The sequence below is a fragment of the Gobio gobio genome, assembly GCF_949357685.1.
Source record: "Gobio gobio genome assembly, chromosome: 11".
NCBI lineage: Eukaryota > Metazoa > Chordata > Actinopteri > Cypriniformes > Gobionidae > Gobio > Gobio gobio.
In genome coordinates, this window is record NC_137104.1 from 50,948,710 (window position 1) to 50,969,456 (window position 20,747).

Below are 20,747 nucleotides of genomic sequence, written 5' to 3' on the forward strand. Positions count from 1 at the left end.
GATGCGTTCCTCTTATAGGAAAGCTTGAAACATCACTGAATTCAACCTGAGACCCAAGTAGACTATCTCCTGTAAATGAGTTAGACAACTCTGATATATTTTGAAACCAAATCTCTCCAGATGTGTCGGTTTGTTCGCATCGCTCTCTTCTTGCTGCGGACACGGCGCACAGTCAAGCCGATCGTACAGATAAGATAAAACTCTGACTCCTGCATTCCTTAACGGTGTCAGAGCCCCTTCCACACATTTGGTGAATACCCTCAGAGCTAGAGAAAGCCCGAAGGGAATTTTCATATACGTGTGCCCTGATAAGTGAACCTCAAATATTTCCTGTGAGTAGGAAAATAATCCTGGAGACCTAACAAGGTGAACCAATCTCCTTGATGAATATTTTGAGTGAGAGCATTTTAAATTTGTATTTTCTGAGGTGTTTGTTGCGAACCCGTAAATCCAAGATTGGACAGAGACCTCCCCCTCTTTTGGGAATACTCTTATTATTCCGGATATTTCTTCCCCCAAAACCCGAGCTGATTCCCCCTGGGCCATTGAAATGACCACTCCATTGAAAACAGAGGCTTTACAGCGAATTGAAGTCTGTATCCTCTGTCCATACTGGTTAAAACCGAGGGATAAATTGTGCATACGTGCCAGCTCAGTTGCTGAGCAGCGAGTGGGTGAGTAATTTTTAAACCCTTAGCTCTTGGGGAGTGTCCCCCTCGGTTGAAATTGTGCACCTCAATATGACCGAAAGGGCCCTTTACTATTATCAATTTAAAGGGGCACCGGCTCAAGTCTGTGGCCAGGGGAAGGCTAAGCCCTGGTCAGCCTTATAACACATGCTCCGCCTATATTTGCCCATTCCAAGACATCACTGGTTCACTCATTCCAGCATGGAAAACAAAATCAAGAAACTATCCAGGAAGTGCGTTGGAATAGCCAGTTTGATAAACTCACAGTTATGGTCCTCGAGGGATCGATCACCCTGGGAAAGGAGACAAATGGCTGCTAGATTCATCTTAGTTCAGTCATTTTGTAACAGATTGATTGTGGTGTGAAAAGAGTAGAAGGCAAGGAGAGTTAAGACAAGGATTTATTTACAGCTTTTAATATAAAACAAGATGATAATCCAAAGCACCTCTCTTAGCTTCTGTTTCTATGTTAAGCCATTTCATTTTTGGTGTTGTCCCTACTAAGACAACAACAGACTGAAAAAGAGGACTACACAGCATAATCAATTAAACTAGAAACAGGAAAGGGAAATAATGAACCATGGAAGTGAACTCAGGAGATGAAGACAGAAACAGTCCATTAAAACAAAAACGAGAAAACAGACATTCAGACATTTTCAAAAGTATCAACAGAATAAAACATTTCTCTAGGAGGTAGAAGTATTACAGTCCAACAAAATATGTTTGATGGACAGTGAATTCTGACAAGAATTCAACATTTTTTAACTTTTTGTTTACATTGGTTTATATAGTTTTTGTTTACAATAAAAACTCTGTCTCGCACATGGTATTTGGTGCCTCTTTAAACAAAAGTGCTTTGAAAAACTCATTCGATACTGAGGACAGGCTTTCCTCCGGTGTGCTTTCTCATGTGATTCTCAAAGCCTTTTTTCACTGTGAAACCCTTTCCACACTCAGGACAGTTGAAAGGCTTCACTCCAGTGTGAACTCTCGAGTGAATTTTAAGTTGACATTGTTGTACGAATCTTTTTCCACACTGAGAGCAGGGGAAAGGCTTCTCTCCAGTGTGAATTCTCATGTGATCCTCAAGGTTTGCTCTGGTTCTGAATCTCTTTCCACACTGAGAACAGGTGAAAGGCTTCTCTCCAGTGTGAATTCGCATGTGACTCTCAAGGCTTTGCTTGATTATGAAACTCTTTCCACACTGAGAGCAGGCAAACGGCTTCTCTCCAGTGTGAATTCTCGTGTGACTCTCAAGGCTTTGTTTCCCTGTGAAACTCTTTCCACACTGAGTGCAGGTGAAAGGCTTCACTCCAGTGTGCATTATCATGTGTCTCTCAAAGTTTTGTTTCACTCTGAAACTCTTCCCACACTTAGGACAGGTGAAAGGTTTTTCTCCAGTGTGAACTCTCATGTGACTCACAAGGTTTTGTTTGATTATGAAACACTTTCCACACTCAGTGCAGATAAAAGGCTTCTTTCCGGTGTGAATTCTAGTGTGAATCTCAAGGCCTTGTTTTGATGAGAAACTCGTTCCACACTGAGTGCAGGTAAAAGGCTTCTCTCCGGTGTGAACTCTCATGTGAATCCCAAGGTTTTGTTTCACTACAAAACTTTTTCCACACTCAGAACAGGTGAAAGGCTTCTCTCCAGTGTGAATTCTCATGTGACTCTCAAGGTTTTTTTTTATTAAGAAACTCTTCCCACACTGAGGACAGGTGAAAGGCTTCTCTTCAGTGTGATTTCTCATGTGAATCTCAAGGTTTTGTTTCATAGTGAAACTCTTCCTACACTGAGAGCAGGGGAAAGGCTTCTCTCCAGTGTGAGTTCTCATGTGAACCTCAAAGTTTTGTTTCATTGTGAAACTCTTCCCACACTGAGAGCAGGTTAAAGGCTTCTGTCCAGTGTGTAGTCTCATGTGAATCTCAAAGTTGTGTTTCACTGTGAAACTCTTTCCACACTGAGAGCAGATGAAAGGCTTCTCTTCAGTTTGAGTTCTCATGTGCTGCTTGAGGTTTGCTTGTTGAATGAGACACATCCCAAATTGATGGCAAGTACTGGAATCTTCTTTTAGTTGCTTCCAATCTAAAATGAAAATGAAAAGATCAATGTCAAAAATCAATTGAAGGACAACACAGGTGAGATAGCCAAATTAATTTATGCTCCCCAATGACAGAATGCAACAGGTCATTTTTTTTCTCTGACATACTACTAGTGCTGGGCGGTATACCGGTATTTATTTATTTTATGATATGAATTTTGATGATACCGCTATACCGGTATATGTCGCTTAAACAACGTTCGGAACGTGGCGCAACGCGTCATTGTTTGAGAGGGGACCCATTTTATTGATGCACTGTAGTAAGGAGCAGTCAGAGCACAGTTGAGATTGCATTAACAGCATAGCCTATGGCTGAATCATATACTCTCATTCATTAATCCCTATGTTATCACTTTATTTGAAGGAGTGAATGAAAACGTGCGTGAAGTCAGACAGGCAATGTGTGTACATCGGCTGTACACTCGTTATTGCGGTGCAACGGGATAGAATGAGTGCACTCAAAACGTCCACTAGGGTTTCGAACACCACTAAAAAGTGCTGTCCCCTCCAAATAATGCTATATTTGAGGTTATGGGGGGCGATTTCGGATTCAGCCCTTGATTATAGTGGAGAATTCAAACTACATGCGGTGCGCGAGAGAGCGGTTTCTGCGCGGAGCGCCGCTATGGGATTAACAACGTCCACCACATGGATCATATAGCACTGATATAGACCGGAGCGAGCGCGTTTACATTTTTATGGACATATTTCATAAACTCTAGTGCTCTAGACATGAACCAGAAGCGTGTATGCGCGCATATTTCATCACGTCTTATTAAAATGATATGCAGTATGCACTGATTACATTGATACAACCGCCTATGTCTGATCACGAACACGCTGACACGATGGATTATTCTGCTACACAAAAGACAATGATGTAAATTAATAAATAAACTGACAATTCAAAGAAGAATGTTCAAAAAAGTAACTGCTTTATTCTTTCTGTGGTATTCTTGATGTGTCATTCGTTCATAGAAATGTATTGCAAATATCCGCGTTTCTCTTCGTTTTGGCAGTTTGTTGTTTTTAAAATGCTTAAGGTGCCCTCAACTCAACTTTTAATATTCAGGTGTCTGTAAGTATGACTCTGAGTGTGTTGCAGGTCTGTGTTTTATTGGTTGTTGTCTCTCCACAGCATCATTTTGTGAGGCTTTGTAAAACCAGGCCTATTAACTCTAGTGTGGAATTTTTCTACAATAGTCACTCATCATGACAGTAAAACAGGGCATTCTAGTGAATCTCCTGCAGTATTTCCTCTCTTAATCAGTAGAAAATGTGATTAACACCTGGTCATGCATAGGGAAAAAAATACCGTCATATACCGTAAAACCGATATAATTTAGAAAAATACCGTGATATACATTTTTGGTCATACCGCCCAGCACTACATACTAAGTTATCAGTAAGGCTGCAACGACGCGCCGACGTCATCGATGACGTCGACTACGAAAATACGTTGACGTGCGTGAAATGCATCGACGCGTCGGCGGCACATTATTTACGTTCTAGAATAGAACAGAAGATCTAGAATAATGGCAGCTTCTGCTCCCGGGCATAGTGAAAATGATAATTTATCATATAAAGCCAGACCGCGACATTCAAAAGTCTGTGAGTACTTTAAACAGAAGCCGAATAAAACTGTGCTGTGTTCGCTCTGTAACGCCGGTTTCACACTGGGCAGAGCAGAAGCTGTGCGCGTGGAGAGCGGGAGCTTTCACACTGCAGTCAGTGTTGCCAAGTCCGCGTTTTGTTCCGCGGAATTGGGCTACTTCTACACTGTTGCTGCGGGCTGTGTCTCATGTCCGCAGGTTGAAGCGATCCCAATTATGTGATATTTATCCCCGGGAATGAGAATTTTAGCAGGCAGCCCTGCAAAAAAAAACACATATTTAACCCCCCGAACGCAATGTTTACCGGAGAACCTCCCCGAAACGCGATTGGGCTTGTTTTGGGCTAGTTTTGAGTAACGAATGGGTGGGTTTTGTTGTGAAAACCTGGCAACCCTGCTGCCAGTGTTCTCTCGCGCAGCTGAACCGTGGCGCGTGTATTGCAACAGACGGTCATATTTTCCGGTGTTCTTCTCCGACCCCAGTACGTCTTGTGCTTTTAGTTATTATGAGCTGCATATATTTGCTGTAAATGCGACCTGGTTCCCCTCTGTCCCAAACACACATGCATAATAACATGCTGTATAGGTAGTTTACATGATTAAAGTAACATTAAAGTGAAGATATGCCTCTAGCTTTAATCATTTAAATATGTCTTTGAAATTTGGGCAAAAACTTCTGGCAGCTTTAGTCGTTGTTTATGCACATGTATATCTTCAAAATAGACGACTAGTTATAGGCTACATTAAAACTATGCTGAAAGCTCCTGTATGTGAACCTTTTGCAGATAAATACAAGTGCATTTTCGTTTACTATTGACACAAATCAATAAGTAAATCATACTCAACTACTATAGTAAACAACTTTTCCTAATTAGGCCTACTCTGTATACATTTTATGATGAATAGTATCATTATACATGATGTTTAAAATGCTTCTTGTGTCCATATATTTTAGGGATGCACCGATATGAACATTTTGGCCGATACCGATAACCGATAATTCTTAATATTTGACAGCCGATAACCGATATATTGGCCGATAAATCTAAATACAAATTTTAATAAACTCTGAGAGCCTGATTACAAAAACAAAAGGCTCACCATTAAAAGCCATGTCCCAAACACTTCAACATAAATCAAACCTATACACTACAGTAGCCTATTTGAACCAGTGTGAGATTCCTTACCTTTTCAAATTAATTTTACACTCCTATGGCCAAACATTTTTTTTAACACTTTACAATAAGGTTTAATTTTTGTTAGTATTAGTTAACCAACAATGAATGAACAATACTTCAACAGGATTTATTAATTTTAGTTCAAGTTAATCTCAACATATTCAGACCCAAAGTTGTGTCTTTTAACATTAGGTATGAACTGTGAATGGACTGTTACAAAACACAAACATTTTATTACTAAAAGAAACAAAGGTTATTGCTCTCTGTTTGTTCATGATAGTTAATGCATTCATAAAATGAGACCTTATTTGTAAAATGTTACCAAAAATTATATTGTCTAAAAAATAAAAATAATATACCTAAATAATGCAAACAAGTAATTGAACAGCATTACTTAGGCTGCATAATAAAGAATCAGAATGCAAGTGCATGAAATAACCTCCGCACAGACGATAAAGAAATGGTTTTAATCAAACCATATTGTTGATGGAAATGATACGAGAACAATAAAAGTGCTAAATATAAAAAATAATGCTTCTGTGTTTTTGAAAAAAAAATATGTTTAATATTACAGTAATAGTAAACATCTGTAATATTAGTCTAGTCTATTAGGAATAATGTTGCTGTTTGAGAGCGCGCTGAAGCTGGAGAGAATGAACGAACAACCATAAACTGAAGCGCTTAGAAGTTTAATTAACAACTAAACGCATCATATATGAGAACAATCAGATATTTATACAAAATAAATATAATATTACAACTTATATTAGCACAAAATCACGCATAGGTGAAGGGTTATAACTCCTGTGGATGCTCTTCCCCTGTTTGAGAGCGTGCTGAAACTGAAGATGATCACCGGTACAGTGAAGCGCTGCGGGTTATTGACTTAACCAAACACATCCTATATGACTTTAATCAGATGTTTATACTACAAAAACGTAATATTACGACTTACATATGCTTAAAATGACGCGAATGCACAAGCGAACTTGACTGTGCTGGTCAGAATGCGTTGTTGACGCTTCCCACAACAGCGCGCTGAAAAACAACTAAACCCAGAGAATTCACTACGTTTTATAACAGAAATATTCTCATTGCAGTGTTATGTATAGGACAGTCCCAGTAGTTATTAATGCTGTGCATTTCTGTTTGAAATGCGCGCGCCGGTACAATGAAGTGCTTTACTGCATCGTTAATTAACTCAACCAAACGCATCCTATATGGGATTATATACACAAAATAATAAATATAATATTACAACTTACAATGGCACAAAAGGCTGTGAATGCACAAGCAAACTTGACTGTGCTCGTCATGAAGGTGTAACTCCGTGGGCGCGCGCTGAAGCTAAAGACCGGTACAATGAAGTGCTTTACTGCATCGTTTATTAACTCAACCAAACGCATCCTATATGATATTACATACACAGAATAATAATAAATATAATATTACAACTTACAATGGCACAAAAGGCTGTGAATGCACAAGCGAACTTGACTGTGCTCGTCATGAAGGTGTAACTCCGTGGGCGCGCTCTTCCCTCAACAAACGCGCTGAAACACAACGCTCTTTTACAGCCTATTCTATTCTCATTATCATTTTATGTAGATTATAGAAGACTTGCGCTGCACATGTTTCACATAACTGTATTTTCCTTTTCGAAGTGATTCCAAACATATTTAGAGCAATTCAAACCCATCATGGTGGACAGCGCGTCCGTCTCAGCTGAAGGAAATAATACATTATCTATCGGCTTGACTATATCGGTCAAATTTTCTTATTGGACCGATAACGATAACATCAAAAATAATCATTTATCGGCCGATAACGATATGTTGCCGATATATCGTGCATCCCTAATATATTTCATTATAAAATGGCATACTATGTACACTACACTTCCTGAAATACTAGGGATGCACCGAATATTCGGCCACCGAAAATTTTCGGCCGAAAATGCCCCAAAATTGCATTTTCGGTTTTCGGCCGAAAGACTTTTATCACCGAAACAACATGGCCGAAATGTTGTGATGACGCAAACAGAAACCGCGACCTGCACGTGCTTGTCTGAAGCAGCATGTCTGCGGTGTGGACGTATTTCAGTATATCTGAGAAACACCCACGTCTGCTCCATGCACAAGCACTGACAGCGAAAGCTCATGTTCTCGATGAGAAGAGGAACAGACTTCACTGTGAAACCCAACGCAATCTTTAACAGTGGGCATGTTTTAAGCGCGGAACACACTTCAATCTGGCGGCGGCGCGCGCGCGTGAACGCGATCATCTGTGAGCGCGATCGATCATCTCTTCCTTAAGAATAAACATGAATGAACATCTAAGGTGTGTTGAGGATACATTACAACTTACTGTCACGTATCATATGTGGTGTAATCGCTCAATCAGTGTTTCAACGGCAGAAAGACCTCAATATAACTGCTGTAAACTAAACAGTCATGTAGCATCACATTTACCTCAGGCACCTCAGTGTCCACAGCTGTTAGTTCACTAGAAAAATCAACTCTTTCACTAAATGTATGACCTATATTAGCCGTTATATTCATTATATTCTACTTAACCTGTTAATGATATCTTGATTATTTCATGTATGTTTAAATAAAAGGACAGACACTGTGTATAAATGATTATATTTCATCAACGAATTGGATAAAAAACTATTTTATAATTAGATTTAGAAGTTATTGCAAAAACTGCCTTATGTGAAGTTTAATTGTTTGTGTACTATGTTATTTGAGTGTTGATTATTAGACCTAAAAATACATAGCAACTGAATTTAGGCTAATAGTTTGGGCTCTGTTTTTAACCTTTAACATTAATGTGCAAGTAAGGGCTCCCTATATAGTTTAGAGCAATATATTCAATTAACTTTTACTTATAATTTAATTAATTTAAGGACAGATACTTTTTTTTTCTCCAGTAAACCAATAAAAATAAATAAAAAGCCATTTTGTAAAACTGCTGTACTGAACCGTCAGTTTTGTGTACCGCTATCCCTATTCTACAGTTAATATGGGCTATGGCAGTCTTTGCTTTGATACACTATTATGTTGAAGGCCTACAGAGAAAATAGTTGTATCTGTAAGCAGTTGCACTTGTTCTGAATGCACTTTCTTGTAGTAGTCCTACAGAGAAAAATTTTAAATGCACTAGACCTAAATGCACTTTGTTTTTATGAGAGAACATTTATTTTAAAAACCTTTCTGTAGGCCTGTACATTATTATTTAATGTACAAATGAGTGGGGTCAAGTTAAACATTTTAGTTTGAATTTTATTTTATACTGTGCATTGTTGCAATGTGCTAAATAAATATTGGCATAACTTGTAATTGATTTATTCTTTGAAACTTTAATATTAATGTATGCAATGCCTTGATTTTAGTAAAGTTAGTACACAGTCATGGCCATAAATGCAATGGTACTAATAATTGGCATAATTTCTTTCGGTGTTTCGGTTTTCGGCTTTCGGCCTTGGTTTCCTATTTTTTGGTTTTCGGTTTCGGCCAAGAATTTTCATTTCGGTGCATCCCTATGAAATACAATTAATATTGTCATCATTCATTGATTTCATGTTAAAATAATATACAAATTCACTATCATCTTTGAAATACAATAATCAGTAAAAAAGAATCATAAAATTAATAGGGAAAAATAATCGTTAGATTAGTCGACTAATCAAAAAAAAATAACCGTTAGATTAGTCGACAGAAAAAATAATCGTTAGTTGCAGCTCTAGTTATCAGTAACAGTTATACAATTTTTAGATGCAATTTGCTATAGTATTTCCTCTATTAGACACTTTTATTTATGTTAAAGAAACAAATTAACATTTAAATATCACAGTCCAAGTTGCATAGTCAGGGACTTATTTTCCTCTAAATCCTTAATACAAAAGATAAAATAAAATGACCTTGATAAAGAAGTATAAATAAAGTTTCCATGATTTGTGAAGACATCATTCTTTTGAATGATTCTAATATTTTTACCCTCCAAAATACTCAGTTCCGATTGGCCAATCGTGGTATTGAGCGGTCAGATACTTCCTAATATTCACTGTTGTCCATGGCAATGCTGTATATCAGTCTGCTCATCAGAGTAACTGAAACCAGTGCTACTTTCACGTCATTCAAGTCGTATCACACCACAAAATAACCTCAGTGTACTTCAGTGTATTAATACTACTGTAATATTGCTCCAGTGTCCGTCTCATTTCTTAAGATAACATAGGTCTTTTATGGAAGAAAATTAATGACAAATGTTTTTGAAACAAAAAGCTTGTTGAATTGCACTAATTGATAATAATTGAACTAATTGATTTTAACGAGCTGCAGCTCTTGTGGGGTGTTCCCGGTCTGCAAGGTGGCCTGGTCTGATGAATCAGCCGGGAAATAAGGTTTTAAAAAAAGAAAAAAGAAAAACACAAGCTCTCTCGCTCTCTGCGCACGGTAATAATAATGGCTCTAAGCGCACGGTAATAATAATGGATACCTTCATGAGTGATGTGCGAAAACAGCTAAAAAACAACGAATATAAAGAAGTTAAACCCACGGGCACCTCTTCTGTCTGGGCGTCCTTCATGCATTGGCTATTGTGGACAAACAGCCTACGTGTGACGCACTGTTGAAGTTTGATTTGAACTCATATTTAAATAATATATTTCAAATCAGCAACAAAATCTCAGGTGAACTGTCACAAATGTTTTCTATGATGCTCAAATTGCGTAAAAAAGCTTAATATGTGGGGGCGTGGTGTGGTTTGGCGAGCGGCCCAACAGGAAAACTTTAGGTGCTCCCGATCGATTGTCAATCATTTCCTCGGCCAATCCCGGGCCCCTCTGTGCTCGGGCCCTGGGGCTTCAGCCCCCCCTAGCCCTTATGTTAATCCAGCCCTGCATACAGGGGTAGCCTGGGCCACTCCTGTACCATGGCAGAGGAGCTGGAAAAAACTATTTTCATTATTAAAAATTCAATCCATATTTACCGCTTAAATTTGACTTCCAAAATATTCGGTCTGTTTAAAAATATAACCTAGAATATTGACAGGCAATTTTCGGTCCATTTTATTTCGCTTGACAAATTCAGTGGTTCAAAATCAGACAGAAAATTCAGCATTTCACATCTGGGAACAACAGGCAGATCACCGATCAGGGCCGATCATGCAGAAAATCGGCCAATTCCAATCCCTGGCCGATCAATCGGTGCATCTCTAGTCTTCACTGTTACTTTCCCTGTGTAACGTTACATGTAAACAGCTTTCTCTACCGTGAATGAGATTATGTTATTCCCCCGATGTTATACAGACCAAACATTATGAGGAATGCTGAGGAATTACATCACGGTTGTTTAGTTTCCTTATGTGGCAACTGTATTACTGTAATTATTTCAGCAATAAGGGTGATTTGAAACATGTATCTTGCATTGTTTGCTGTTGAATGAACTGTCTGTTAAAAGTACTCAACTGAAAGAAGATCACACTGTTGTGTTTCGGTGATTAAACCAAATGTTCTCATTACATATTACAATAATATAGTATTTAAAACAATGATTATGTGGACTGAAAATTAGGGATGGGCATTTCAAGCAAAAATTATATTCGACGATCGCTGGGAATTATTCGATTTTTATTCGAAAATCGCAACTCCTCCCCCGCATGCACGCATGTAAAGGCTACACGCGTATAAACAGAGAGGGGGAGAGAGACCATTCACGCTCTCAATCTGTAGGATAACAAACTGTTTAATTCATTAGGGAATAGGCTATATCAACTCAAGCCATATATTTATTGTAACATGCTGAAACATATGACTGTAATGTGACATCGCCCCAAGTTACCGCAACCGATAAATGCCACAAGTCTACAGCGTGCGCGTGAGACGATGTGTTATTCTTCTGTTGTCTCAGGGCGTTTTAACTCTGGCATTTTAGTTCGGAATGGGGCACGGTTAGCATGAAAAATTGCTAATGTGAAAGCTTACCTACAGAGCTTGGTGTGCACTGGGGTACCGAACCCGAGAACACACAACCGGAGCTCGGTTGCTCTCGGAGCTGTGCCACGATTCACGTGAATGTGCAAACAGCACTCGGGTAGTAACCAGCACATGTGTTTAAGCCGATTACAATGTCATTAGTTCAATAACATACACGTAAGAGATGATAGTGTTGATGATTTAGCTGAGATACGATCGCGAGAGCGAGCCTGCAGTGTATTCGCTATAGAGTGCAATCAGGGCAGCAAATGAATGGCAATTCACCGTCTCCTCAAAAGAGTCTGTTTGCAAGCAGCAAAGCCGCCTTCAAGCGACACACATACGGTTAACCCAAGTGTCGTTTACTCAGCTGCACATAATAGCACCAAATTAATTTAAAAAAGCCCATATTGACCCGCGTTTGTGATGACGTAAGATGAACGCAAACGCACCAGGGTTCAAGTTGAGTGTGAAACCAGACCAACACTGCGGAGGCGGAGGGAACAATCAGACTCGGACCGCAGCAAACGTGTCCAGTATAAAACACCCTGAGAGCTGACTGGCAGCTTTTAGGAGCGTTATTGGCAGCGCCTCTGGTTACATTAACGCGTCAGCACCACATCAGCACCGACAACATGGGGATTTTTTTTGGACGATAATCGCACATACTATTCGATATTCTATAATTAAATAACTAATCGAATATTCTAATCGCGACCCATCCCTACTGAAAATATGTGCAACTGAATGAAAGCATTACATCAGGTTTTGAAAGAATGACGAGCTGTGTTACAAGTAGGGCTGAACGATATTCTGTTTTAACATCGACATCGCGATGTGCACGTGACCGATAGTCACATCGCCGGAGCATGCGATGTGAAGGGTAGTAGCCCATTGTGTATTATGCTGCCTTCACGTGCTCTCGGAATTATCGTAAATACGAGTTTCCTAGGTAAACATTGCACATGAACGCCCTCACATTTTGAAACTTGAATGCAATGCGCTTGTAATTCCGACTTCTGAAGTCGTGGTTACGAACTCATTGCATTCAAGTTTCAGAATGTGAGGGCGTTCATGTGCAATGTTTTACGACGAATACAAAGTCAAATCTGGATGTCAACCAAAACAAAACCATTTTTGTGAGGCCTTTGCCAGTGTGACACGACACCTTACCAGAAAGGCTCTCAACGTCAGAAAGAAATAACAGACGCAATAACGTTTCATATCGCTAAAGATATGTGCCATGATTAGGATGATGACCAACACCGTTTTACTTTAGCACTTTTGCTAAGAAAAGTTGACTTAAAAACAAAAGATTGTGAACCAAAATGCTTGTTTTAGAGTTGTTTTATAAAAAATATATTTATTTTAAGTTTAATTGTTGTAAACCAATCAAGGGGGTTAGTGTAAAGCTGCTGTTTAAATGTGTTCTGCTTTTGTGTTTACAGAAATGTTTTAATTTTGGAATAAAATATTAAGTGACCTTTTTGTCACTTGTAATGAAGCTTGCTTATTAGTGAAAATATTAATATCATGGAATAGTAATAATTGACTTTAGCCTGGATTGATGGCTCTCAATATCGCAATATATATCGTTGGGAAAAAAAAATATCGCAATGTAATTTTTTTCCAATATCGTGCAGCCCTAGTTACAAGTGTGATCCGTTTGGACTTTTGTACCAAGTAAGAGTTTTGAAAATGTACACCTTACTTGTGAAAATAGTACCAAAGCGAATAAAAAAACCTGTAGTCCAATAATCTAGTGTAAAGTGTAAAGCAATATTAAATGTGTGTAATGTATATGTATAGTTGTGTTATTGACCACCCAGCAAAATTTGACTGATAAAAAAAAAAAGCAAAGTAAATAAAATAAGTTGTGAAAATCTTGAAAAAAATAAGCAGTATTCTAGTGATGCACCGATCATGATTTTACATGGCCGATTCCGATACCGATTTTTTTTCAAGAAAACTGGCCGATTCCGATACCGATTTCCGATTTTTTTATATATTTTTTTTAACACAATAAAAGAATGAAAGTATACATGAACAAGATGTCGTTCAGCCCTACACTTAAGCCCTAAATATATTTCACTTTTTATGCGTACGCGAGGGTCAGCATTAGGGATGCCACAATCTCAATATAATATTGAACCGTTCGGTGCGCCATTCAAGGTTCAATACGCGCTTGTGAATTGCGTTTTTTTCGGTTTCGCATTTAATTAATTATTTTTCTACAAATTCTATCATTTGCCTCCATCCCAATATACTGAACAACGCGACATACATTCACATCACACGTTAGTGGTAGAGTTATACTCACGGAACACTATAGTTATTCACAATCACGAAAGTTCATTATTTGCATGCATTTTAAAGCCTTGCCGGTTTCATTCGTGTGCGTGGTTTTAACATGCACTTTTCAGAGCGCGCGCACTAAAAGCCTGTCAAACACGTCTTACTGCGCTAATACTGTCAAATACACACAAGGTTAACATAAACACAGTCGGTTATGTCTAAAGTGAAAGTAAAATCGCAATCGTGTCAGTATATCAGATGCACGGAGGTCTTAAATTGACAACAGTGCAGCCTATAGTGAACACGCGATCCTTAAAGGGACAGTTCACCTATAAAATGATGTCATTATTTACTCACTCTAATATTGTTCCAAACCTGTTTTCATTTCTCGATGACAGAATTTTCATTTTTGAGTGAAATATCCCTTTAATGTTAATACAACAACAAAAGACAAAGAGAAAATCACTCACTGCTCTTGACTGAAAAACGAATACAGTAGCTTTAATACGAATCAATGTATATTTTATAGTGAAGTCTATGTAGTGTTTTATTTTAACATTAATTCGTTCAATTTCATACTTAAATGCTGCTGTACAGCTCTGAGCTGCCAGTGTAAATCTTTATATATATTTATTTTATATTTTACAATACACTAGGAATGTGTACAAGGGTTTTTTTTAAGTAAAGTTTTAAGTTTAAGTAAGGTTTTTCAATTCTTTTAAGTAAAATAAAGAAAGAGTATTGCAATAAAAAAAATAGTCGTTTTTTCTCTTTAACCTCTTGCTGTTCCTGTCGCCTAAGAATAGAAGAACAAAAAATGTATGTGACAAGCCATCAGAACCGAACCGAACCGAAAACCGTGGTTAAAAACCGAGGTATGTATTGAACCGTGGACTAACTGTATTGTTGCATCCCTAGTCGGCATACAATTTTATCATCAGAAAAGTATGCGCAAACTTTACGTGCACCGCCGGATTTTTGTAATCCGCACATTTACTTTTTTTTGTTCAAAACTGCCCATGTGTCGAACTGTGCGCTTACATTCGTGTACACGTAAAAAAAAAAAGAAGTCTACTTTACGGCGCATTCACGTTAACGCTTCTCATTTATTTTGAATGGGTGGCGTCATGCGTTGCTGAACTGAATTGTGGGTTCCGTTCATAGGGCCTCATTCATGAAATACGAGCAGAACGAATTTGTGTGTAAATCGTTCGTAAAGCCACTCTGACGTGAATTTTCGGATTCACAAAAAAGCTTGTATTTTCAAAATGTTAGTTGGTACGAAAGAAATGTACACCTGCTCCTTACCACGAGTAAATGCTGCGTAAAACATTTGAACGTTCTGTGTTCTAATTTAGGCAAACTGACGACATTGCATTGTGGATGCACATGTACCATAATAATATTTCAAGAGTTGATTTTCCCCGTCATTGTTTTGTTTTTTTTACTGTTCAACGTTGGGTAATAGGCAGCGCTCCTCACTGTCACTTTTTACCCGGCCGTCCAATCACAGTGGAGGAGGGGTGGGACAAAAACTACACCGACCAATCATCCCACTTGTACACCGACTGAACAACAATAATGAAGTTAATACTGCTTTTTACTGCATTTTTTATATTCAGTAATATTCTTCAAAATTAGATACTTGTAACATTACTGCCATGGATATTCTGTATCATATTCATAGCAAACAAAGTATCTCAGATGGAAAAACGCTGCCCTTGCAAAACGCACTCAAGCGCCACCAGCTGGCCGTTTTCAGAAGAGCACCAGGCGTTTTTTTAGCTGGCTAAAAATGCTTTGATGGACACATGATAATTTAATATGTATTGCAAGGCATATGGCCAATTAGCATTTATGCAAAATACTGGAGCCAAACCTGAGAAAGAAGTCCGGAAGATTCCACAGCGTTCCTGGCCACGTCATTTGCAGTTGTAACTCATGGGCGGGGATTATGCTAATTATGAATGAGCGTGCACACGCGTCCTATTTACGAATGTTTGGAATTCATTAATATACACACGTTTAACTACCCAATCCGTGGTATACAAAGTGTTTGTGAATCTGGAGGAGAGTTTTCGTAAAGGTCCATTTTACGCGCAAATTACTCAGAATTTGCCCATATATTTACAAACGTTTCATGAATGAGGCCCATAGGCTGTAAAAAAAAAAAATATGGACGGCGCGACTTCATTCACTGAAGAAAAGTGAAGCCGCCGGAGGACCGAATATGGCACTGACAACTTTTCAAGCACCAATGCAGGCGTCAACCAATCAGATCACATATGCAAATACCCAAGCGCAGACGCTAGCCAATTGCGTTCATAGAACTTCGGAAAAGTAATATGATTGGCTGTTGTCACTATGATGGTCGCCAGTACCCGCTTCAGACACGCCCATTCGTAAAGCGCTGATGTATATTTTTTTTTACTTTCTTTAGAGAGGGGGTTTTCAAACTGGGGTCCGGGGGCACCCAGGGGTCCTCCAGAAGGTTTTAAGGGGTCCCCAGAAAATGTCATAGAATAAAAAGACAAAGCAAAAATGGTTCAAGTCTACCAAACATTCTAAACGTTTCTTTTCTAAATGTTTCTCTCCCTCTCTTGCCATATACATCCTTTCCAGAATTGTATGTTTGCTTTGTATCAGTGAATTTTTCTTACTATATATCTTATTACTATTTTTCTCCTTTATATTGCTCCTTATATTGCAAGTACACAAGCTGCTTACGTACACTAATTGTGAAAGTTGCGTATACAAATAATTTATAATTTAAAAAAAATTCTTCAGGTTTATACACACATTTGGAAACATATTTATAATGTCACACTTTATCTAAATATTTTTTCATATATAAAAAAAATAGGCCTACAGATGGATTTTAGGAAGGGTGTCCCTCATAAAAGGTTAATCATATTTGGGGGTCCTTGGCATCATAAAGTTTGAAAACCCCTGCTTTAGACAACTCAATATTACCATTAAATACGATGGTAATGCAATAAATGAGTCCTAACATTCCCTTCTCTGTCTTCTCTTATTAAATAACCTTTTTTTCAAGCTAAAATCAACATATAGTTCCCAACAAAAGTATTGTTTATCGTAAAACATGTTGAACATTAGTGTGGTTTATTCAATGTAGTGAAGACTCTTCTCCATAGATGGTCTCCTTCCCTGTGTATCAACCCAGCCGAGCGTTAGCATTAGCCGTTTCGGGTTTTTTTGGCTAAAGGTTGCAGGCTTGCCTTCTAGTGACTTTGATTATAACGCAGCGAAATATCCCGCATTCCCATGTGTATGAATGGAAGTCAAAGGAACGAGACAAACACCTCTAGGTTTTAAGAATAAATCGTTTCACGCGTGTAGCTTTTCATTAGCCATGATCAACAATGAGCAGATTGATTCTATGTAAGTTTAGATCTAACTTACTCACCCTGTTTTATATCCGCCAGATCTTGCCCTGATGAAGACTGGCAGGTCTCTGTCGTCTGGCTGCTTTCATTCTGCTCCATCTTTATCTTTATCATCGTCACCAGGTAATGTTTGATGCTGCTAATGTCAAAAATCACTTCATTGGTGCTTCTTCTTCTTCTTCTTTGGTGTTTATTGGCGGTTGGCAGCCTAACTTATTGGTGCATTACCACCACCGACTGGAATGGAGTATGGATAAGGATATTATTTGTATACGGCATATAAATAAACAAACAAAAAAACAATCAAAACAAATAAACAAACTGGAAAATAGAACATAACAAACAAACAAACAAACAATCAAAACGTTATATTCTTTTGTATAATTTACTTACTTTCAAAAATTGTATAATATCATACAACTTGCTATGTTTTCCCTAATAAACCTGGCAATTTAAAGTCATGATGTTTTGCTATCTTAAGTGACTGAATAAGGTGATGTCTCTCATTATTATATTTCATACAATGAAAAAGTACATGCTTAACTGACAACAGTACGTGCATTCAGTTGGATGCTTTCCAATCTTATATAGCCTAGTGTACTATATCTCTCCTCCCACAACCAACTTGATTTTGTATATTATATAAGTGTCTGCCTAATTCAGTATCATCCCAATGTATCTGCCATACTGAATACGCATATTTCCTATGCTTTAGCTTCCATTTTGCGTAATGGAACTTGTAGATCTATCCGTTTTAATTTTAGAGTTTGTTTTGCCAGAATATCCACCTTCTCATTCCCTTCCACACCAACATGAGCAGGAACCCAAATGAATTGTATTTCTTTGCCTTTAACCTTCAAATGATATACCTTATGGAAAATTTCATTAATTATGTTTATTCTAAAAGATGACCTGCCAGATTTTATACTTTCCAGTGCAGAATAACTATCAGATGCAATGACTGTGTTATTTAGTTCTTTATCCTCTAACCGCTAATAACTCTGTTGTATAAACTGACAAATGATTGGTAACTCTTTTCTTGATATAAAAATCATATGTTGGAATATATACAGCTGCCCCTGCATATCCTGTATCCGGATCTTTCGATCCATCTGTAAATAAAACCACTGAATCTTGGAAATGCATCTCAAAATAATTCCTCACTATATGACACACTGGAAATTGTTTAGATTTATTATTTATTTCCCGCTGTATATTGAGGTCAACAGCAAGGGAGGGGAATAACCATGGAGGGAGGGAGGATATTGATACTGTATTGCTGTACTGTAATTGACATAAACCTATATTCCAAGCCTTTGCATCACCTATCCACCCAAAACTTACAAAGTTTGTTTCATTATGTTCCCAGCACTCTTTCAATACACTTTTGACAGGATGCGAAACATTTTGTCCCTGGATAATAACCCAATATGTCAACATCAACTTCATTCGCCTGATGCCTAAAGGCATTTCTCCCATTTCCACCTGCATTGATGACACTGGGGATGTTTTAAATGATCCACTGCGGATTCTTAAGGCTTGAGCCAGCAATACATCTAATTGTTTGAGATTTGATTCTGCTGCCGACATATAAGCTATACATCCATAGTCAAAGACAGACCTCATGAGTGCCCAATATATATTTTGTAGAGATGTTCTACTTGCTCCCCATTCCTGTCCTGACAAACACCGAAGAATATTAATAATCTTTGTACAATTGTCCTTAATTTTATCCAAATGAACTTTCCATGTCAATTTTTCATCAAACCAAACCCCAAGAAACCTTGCTGATTTGACTTGCTTCAGAGGATTCCCATACAATTTTAAAGATAAAGGTGTGACTTTATGCCGCCTTGAAAAACAAATGACCTGTGTTTTTGCTACAGATCATTTAAAACCCCATTTATTAGCCCACTTTTCAACTTCAACTATTGCTCCTTGCATTTTTTTATTAATATAAGTTATATTACGACCTCTAATCCACAAAGCCCCATCATCTGCATATAAAGATTTTCCAATGTTTTGTTCAACTTGAGAGAAAATATAATTAAATATTATATTAAATAATAACGGACTAAATACACTACCTTGTGGTGTTCCATTCTCCACTGTATACACACTGGAGTATTCTTCACCTACTTTTACTTGTATTTTCCTGTTTAATAAAAAATCTTGAACCCAATTATATGTTTTACCTCCAATTCCCAAAGACTTTAACTTTATTAATAATCCTTCTTTCCAGAGCATATCATATGCCTTTTCCACATCAAAAAAGACAGCTATTACTACTTCTTTGTTAGTTTGTGCTTTTCTGATGTCTGACTCTAGACATAATACAGAGTCCATTGTAGGGCTGTAACGATTTGCCCAAAAATAAAAACCTTGATTAATTGAACATTTTACCTCGATTACGATTAATGAACGATTATTTAGCTTTTTTTTTTTTTTTGCCCTCATAAGGTTTTTGAGTAAGTTCACTGATAAGGTTTGTACTGTAAATATGTTCTACATATTTATATATAGAACAGGTGGATTTTTTTTTCTAATGAAAAAGTGCATTTCTTTGTGATTTTTAAAATACTTGAAGGAAACGGTTCACTTTCAGCAGTTGTTGTCTATGGGGCAGATTTCTGTTTGTTGTACAACAGATACACATAAATTAGCACAGTAGGCCTACATTACATTTATTTGAATGCATTAATGAGAGTGATTGTGTGTGTGAATTACTCATACGGTCTCTATTCATTATGAAGCTGTGGTTTGTACTTGTATGACTATAACGGTTGAGTTTCTAAGCTCCTTTAGTGACTTTACTTTAGTCACATGACGGCGTTGAGACTGCGTTTCTGTGCGCGATCTTCACGTGATGTGTGAGCTTCTGTCTGAGTGTTCGTTTGTCACAATATTAGGCATTAGTTCAACATAATACACATCTGATGGCCGAAACTCGCTTTAATGTTCAAACTGGCAGGGCTTAAACCACATACAAATGACAAGCTTTGTGAGGACGCAGGTGAAAGAGGTCTGCCTTCAGGGCGCGCGCGTTGTCCGAGACGCGACACGACTCGGCTCTCTGTCACAGAAAAAAGCTGAGCACTGAACGGATACGTTTTCCGTATTGTTGTTTTTGAACAGTGCACAATCGCTTTAAATGTTGAAACTGGCAAGCCTTTAAACGCATGTACTTGACAAACTTTATGAGCACGAAAGCGATCTGGCTTGCGCGCGCCGTCTGTGTGTGTGTGTATGTGTGCGCGCGCATCAGCGGTAGGCTATATGAAGAACGGCAATTAACTTAGTGGTGTCAACAATAATCGATTCGGCAATGCATCGCAATGCGGGGCACGCACGATTCAGCATCGATGCGGCTAAGTGCCATAATCGATTATGTCATCGTTTATTTTCTGGCCTTGAGTTGGACAATAAAGTTGTGTAGTTTCAATTACTTCCGGGGTCATTACAACAACAACAATCAAGATGGCTGA

The 20,747-nt window shown here is 38.0% G+C and overlaps 1 protein-coding gene across 1 annotated transcript; it reads right to left on the reverse strand.

The window, feature by feature from the left end:
• Window positions 1-1,072: 1,072 nt before the first annotated feature.
• On the reverse strand, window positions 1,073-17,444 carry LOC307134296 (uncharacterized protein). The gene is made up of 2 exons (XM_079829917.1): window positions 17,283-17,444; window positions 1,073-2,774 (listed from the first exon to the last, which is right to left on the reverse strand). Exons 1-2 carry the CDS (start codon window positions 17,374-17,376, stop codon window positions 1,555-1,557), a joined length of 1,314 nt encoding a protein of 437 aa, XP_079686043.1. The 5' UTR covers window positions 17,377-17,444; the 3' UTR covers window positions 1,073-1,554.
• Between the last annotated feature and the right edge of the window lie 3,303 nt (window positions 17,445-20,747).

Excerpts from the sequence above, each read along its gene's own strand:
- LOC307134296 (XM_079829917.1), bottom strand. The coding sequence starts at position 17,376 with ATGATAAAGATAAAGATGGAGCAGAATGAAAGCAGCCAGACGACAGAG. Across the intron at positions 2,775-17,282 it reads TCTGGCGGATATAAAACAGG|ATTGGAAGCAACTAAAAGAA; the intron begins GTGAGTAAGTTA and ends TTTTCATTTTAG.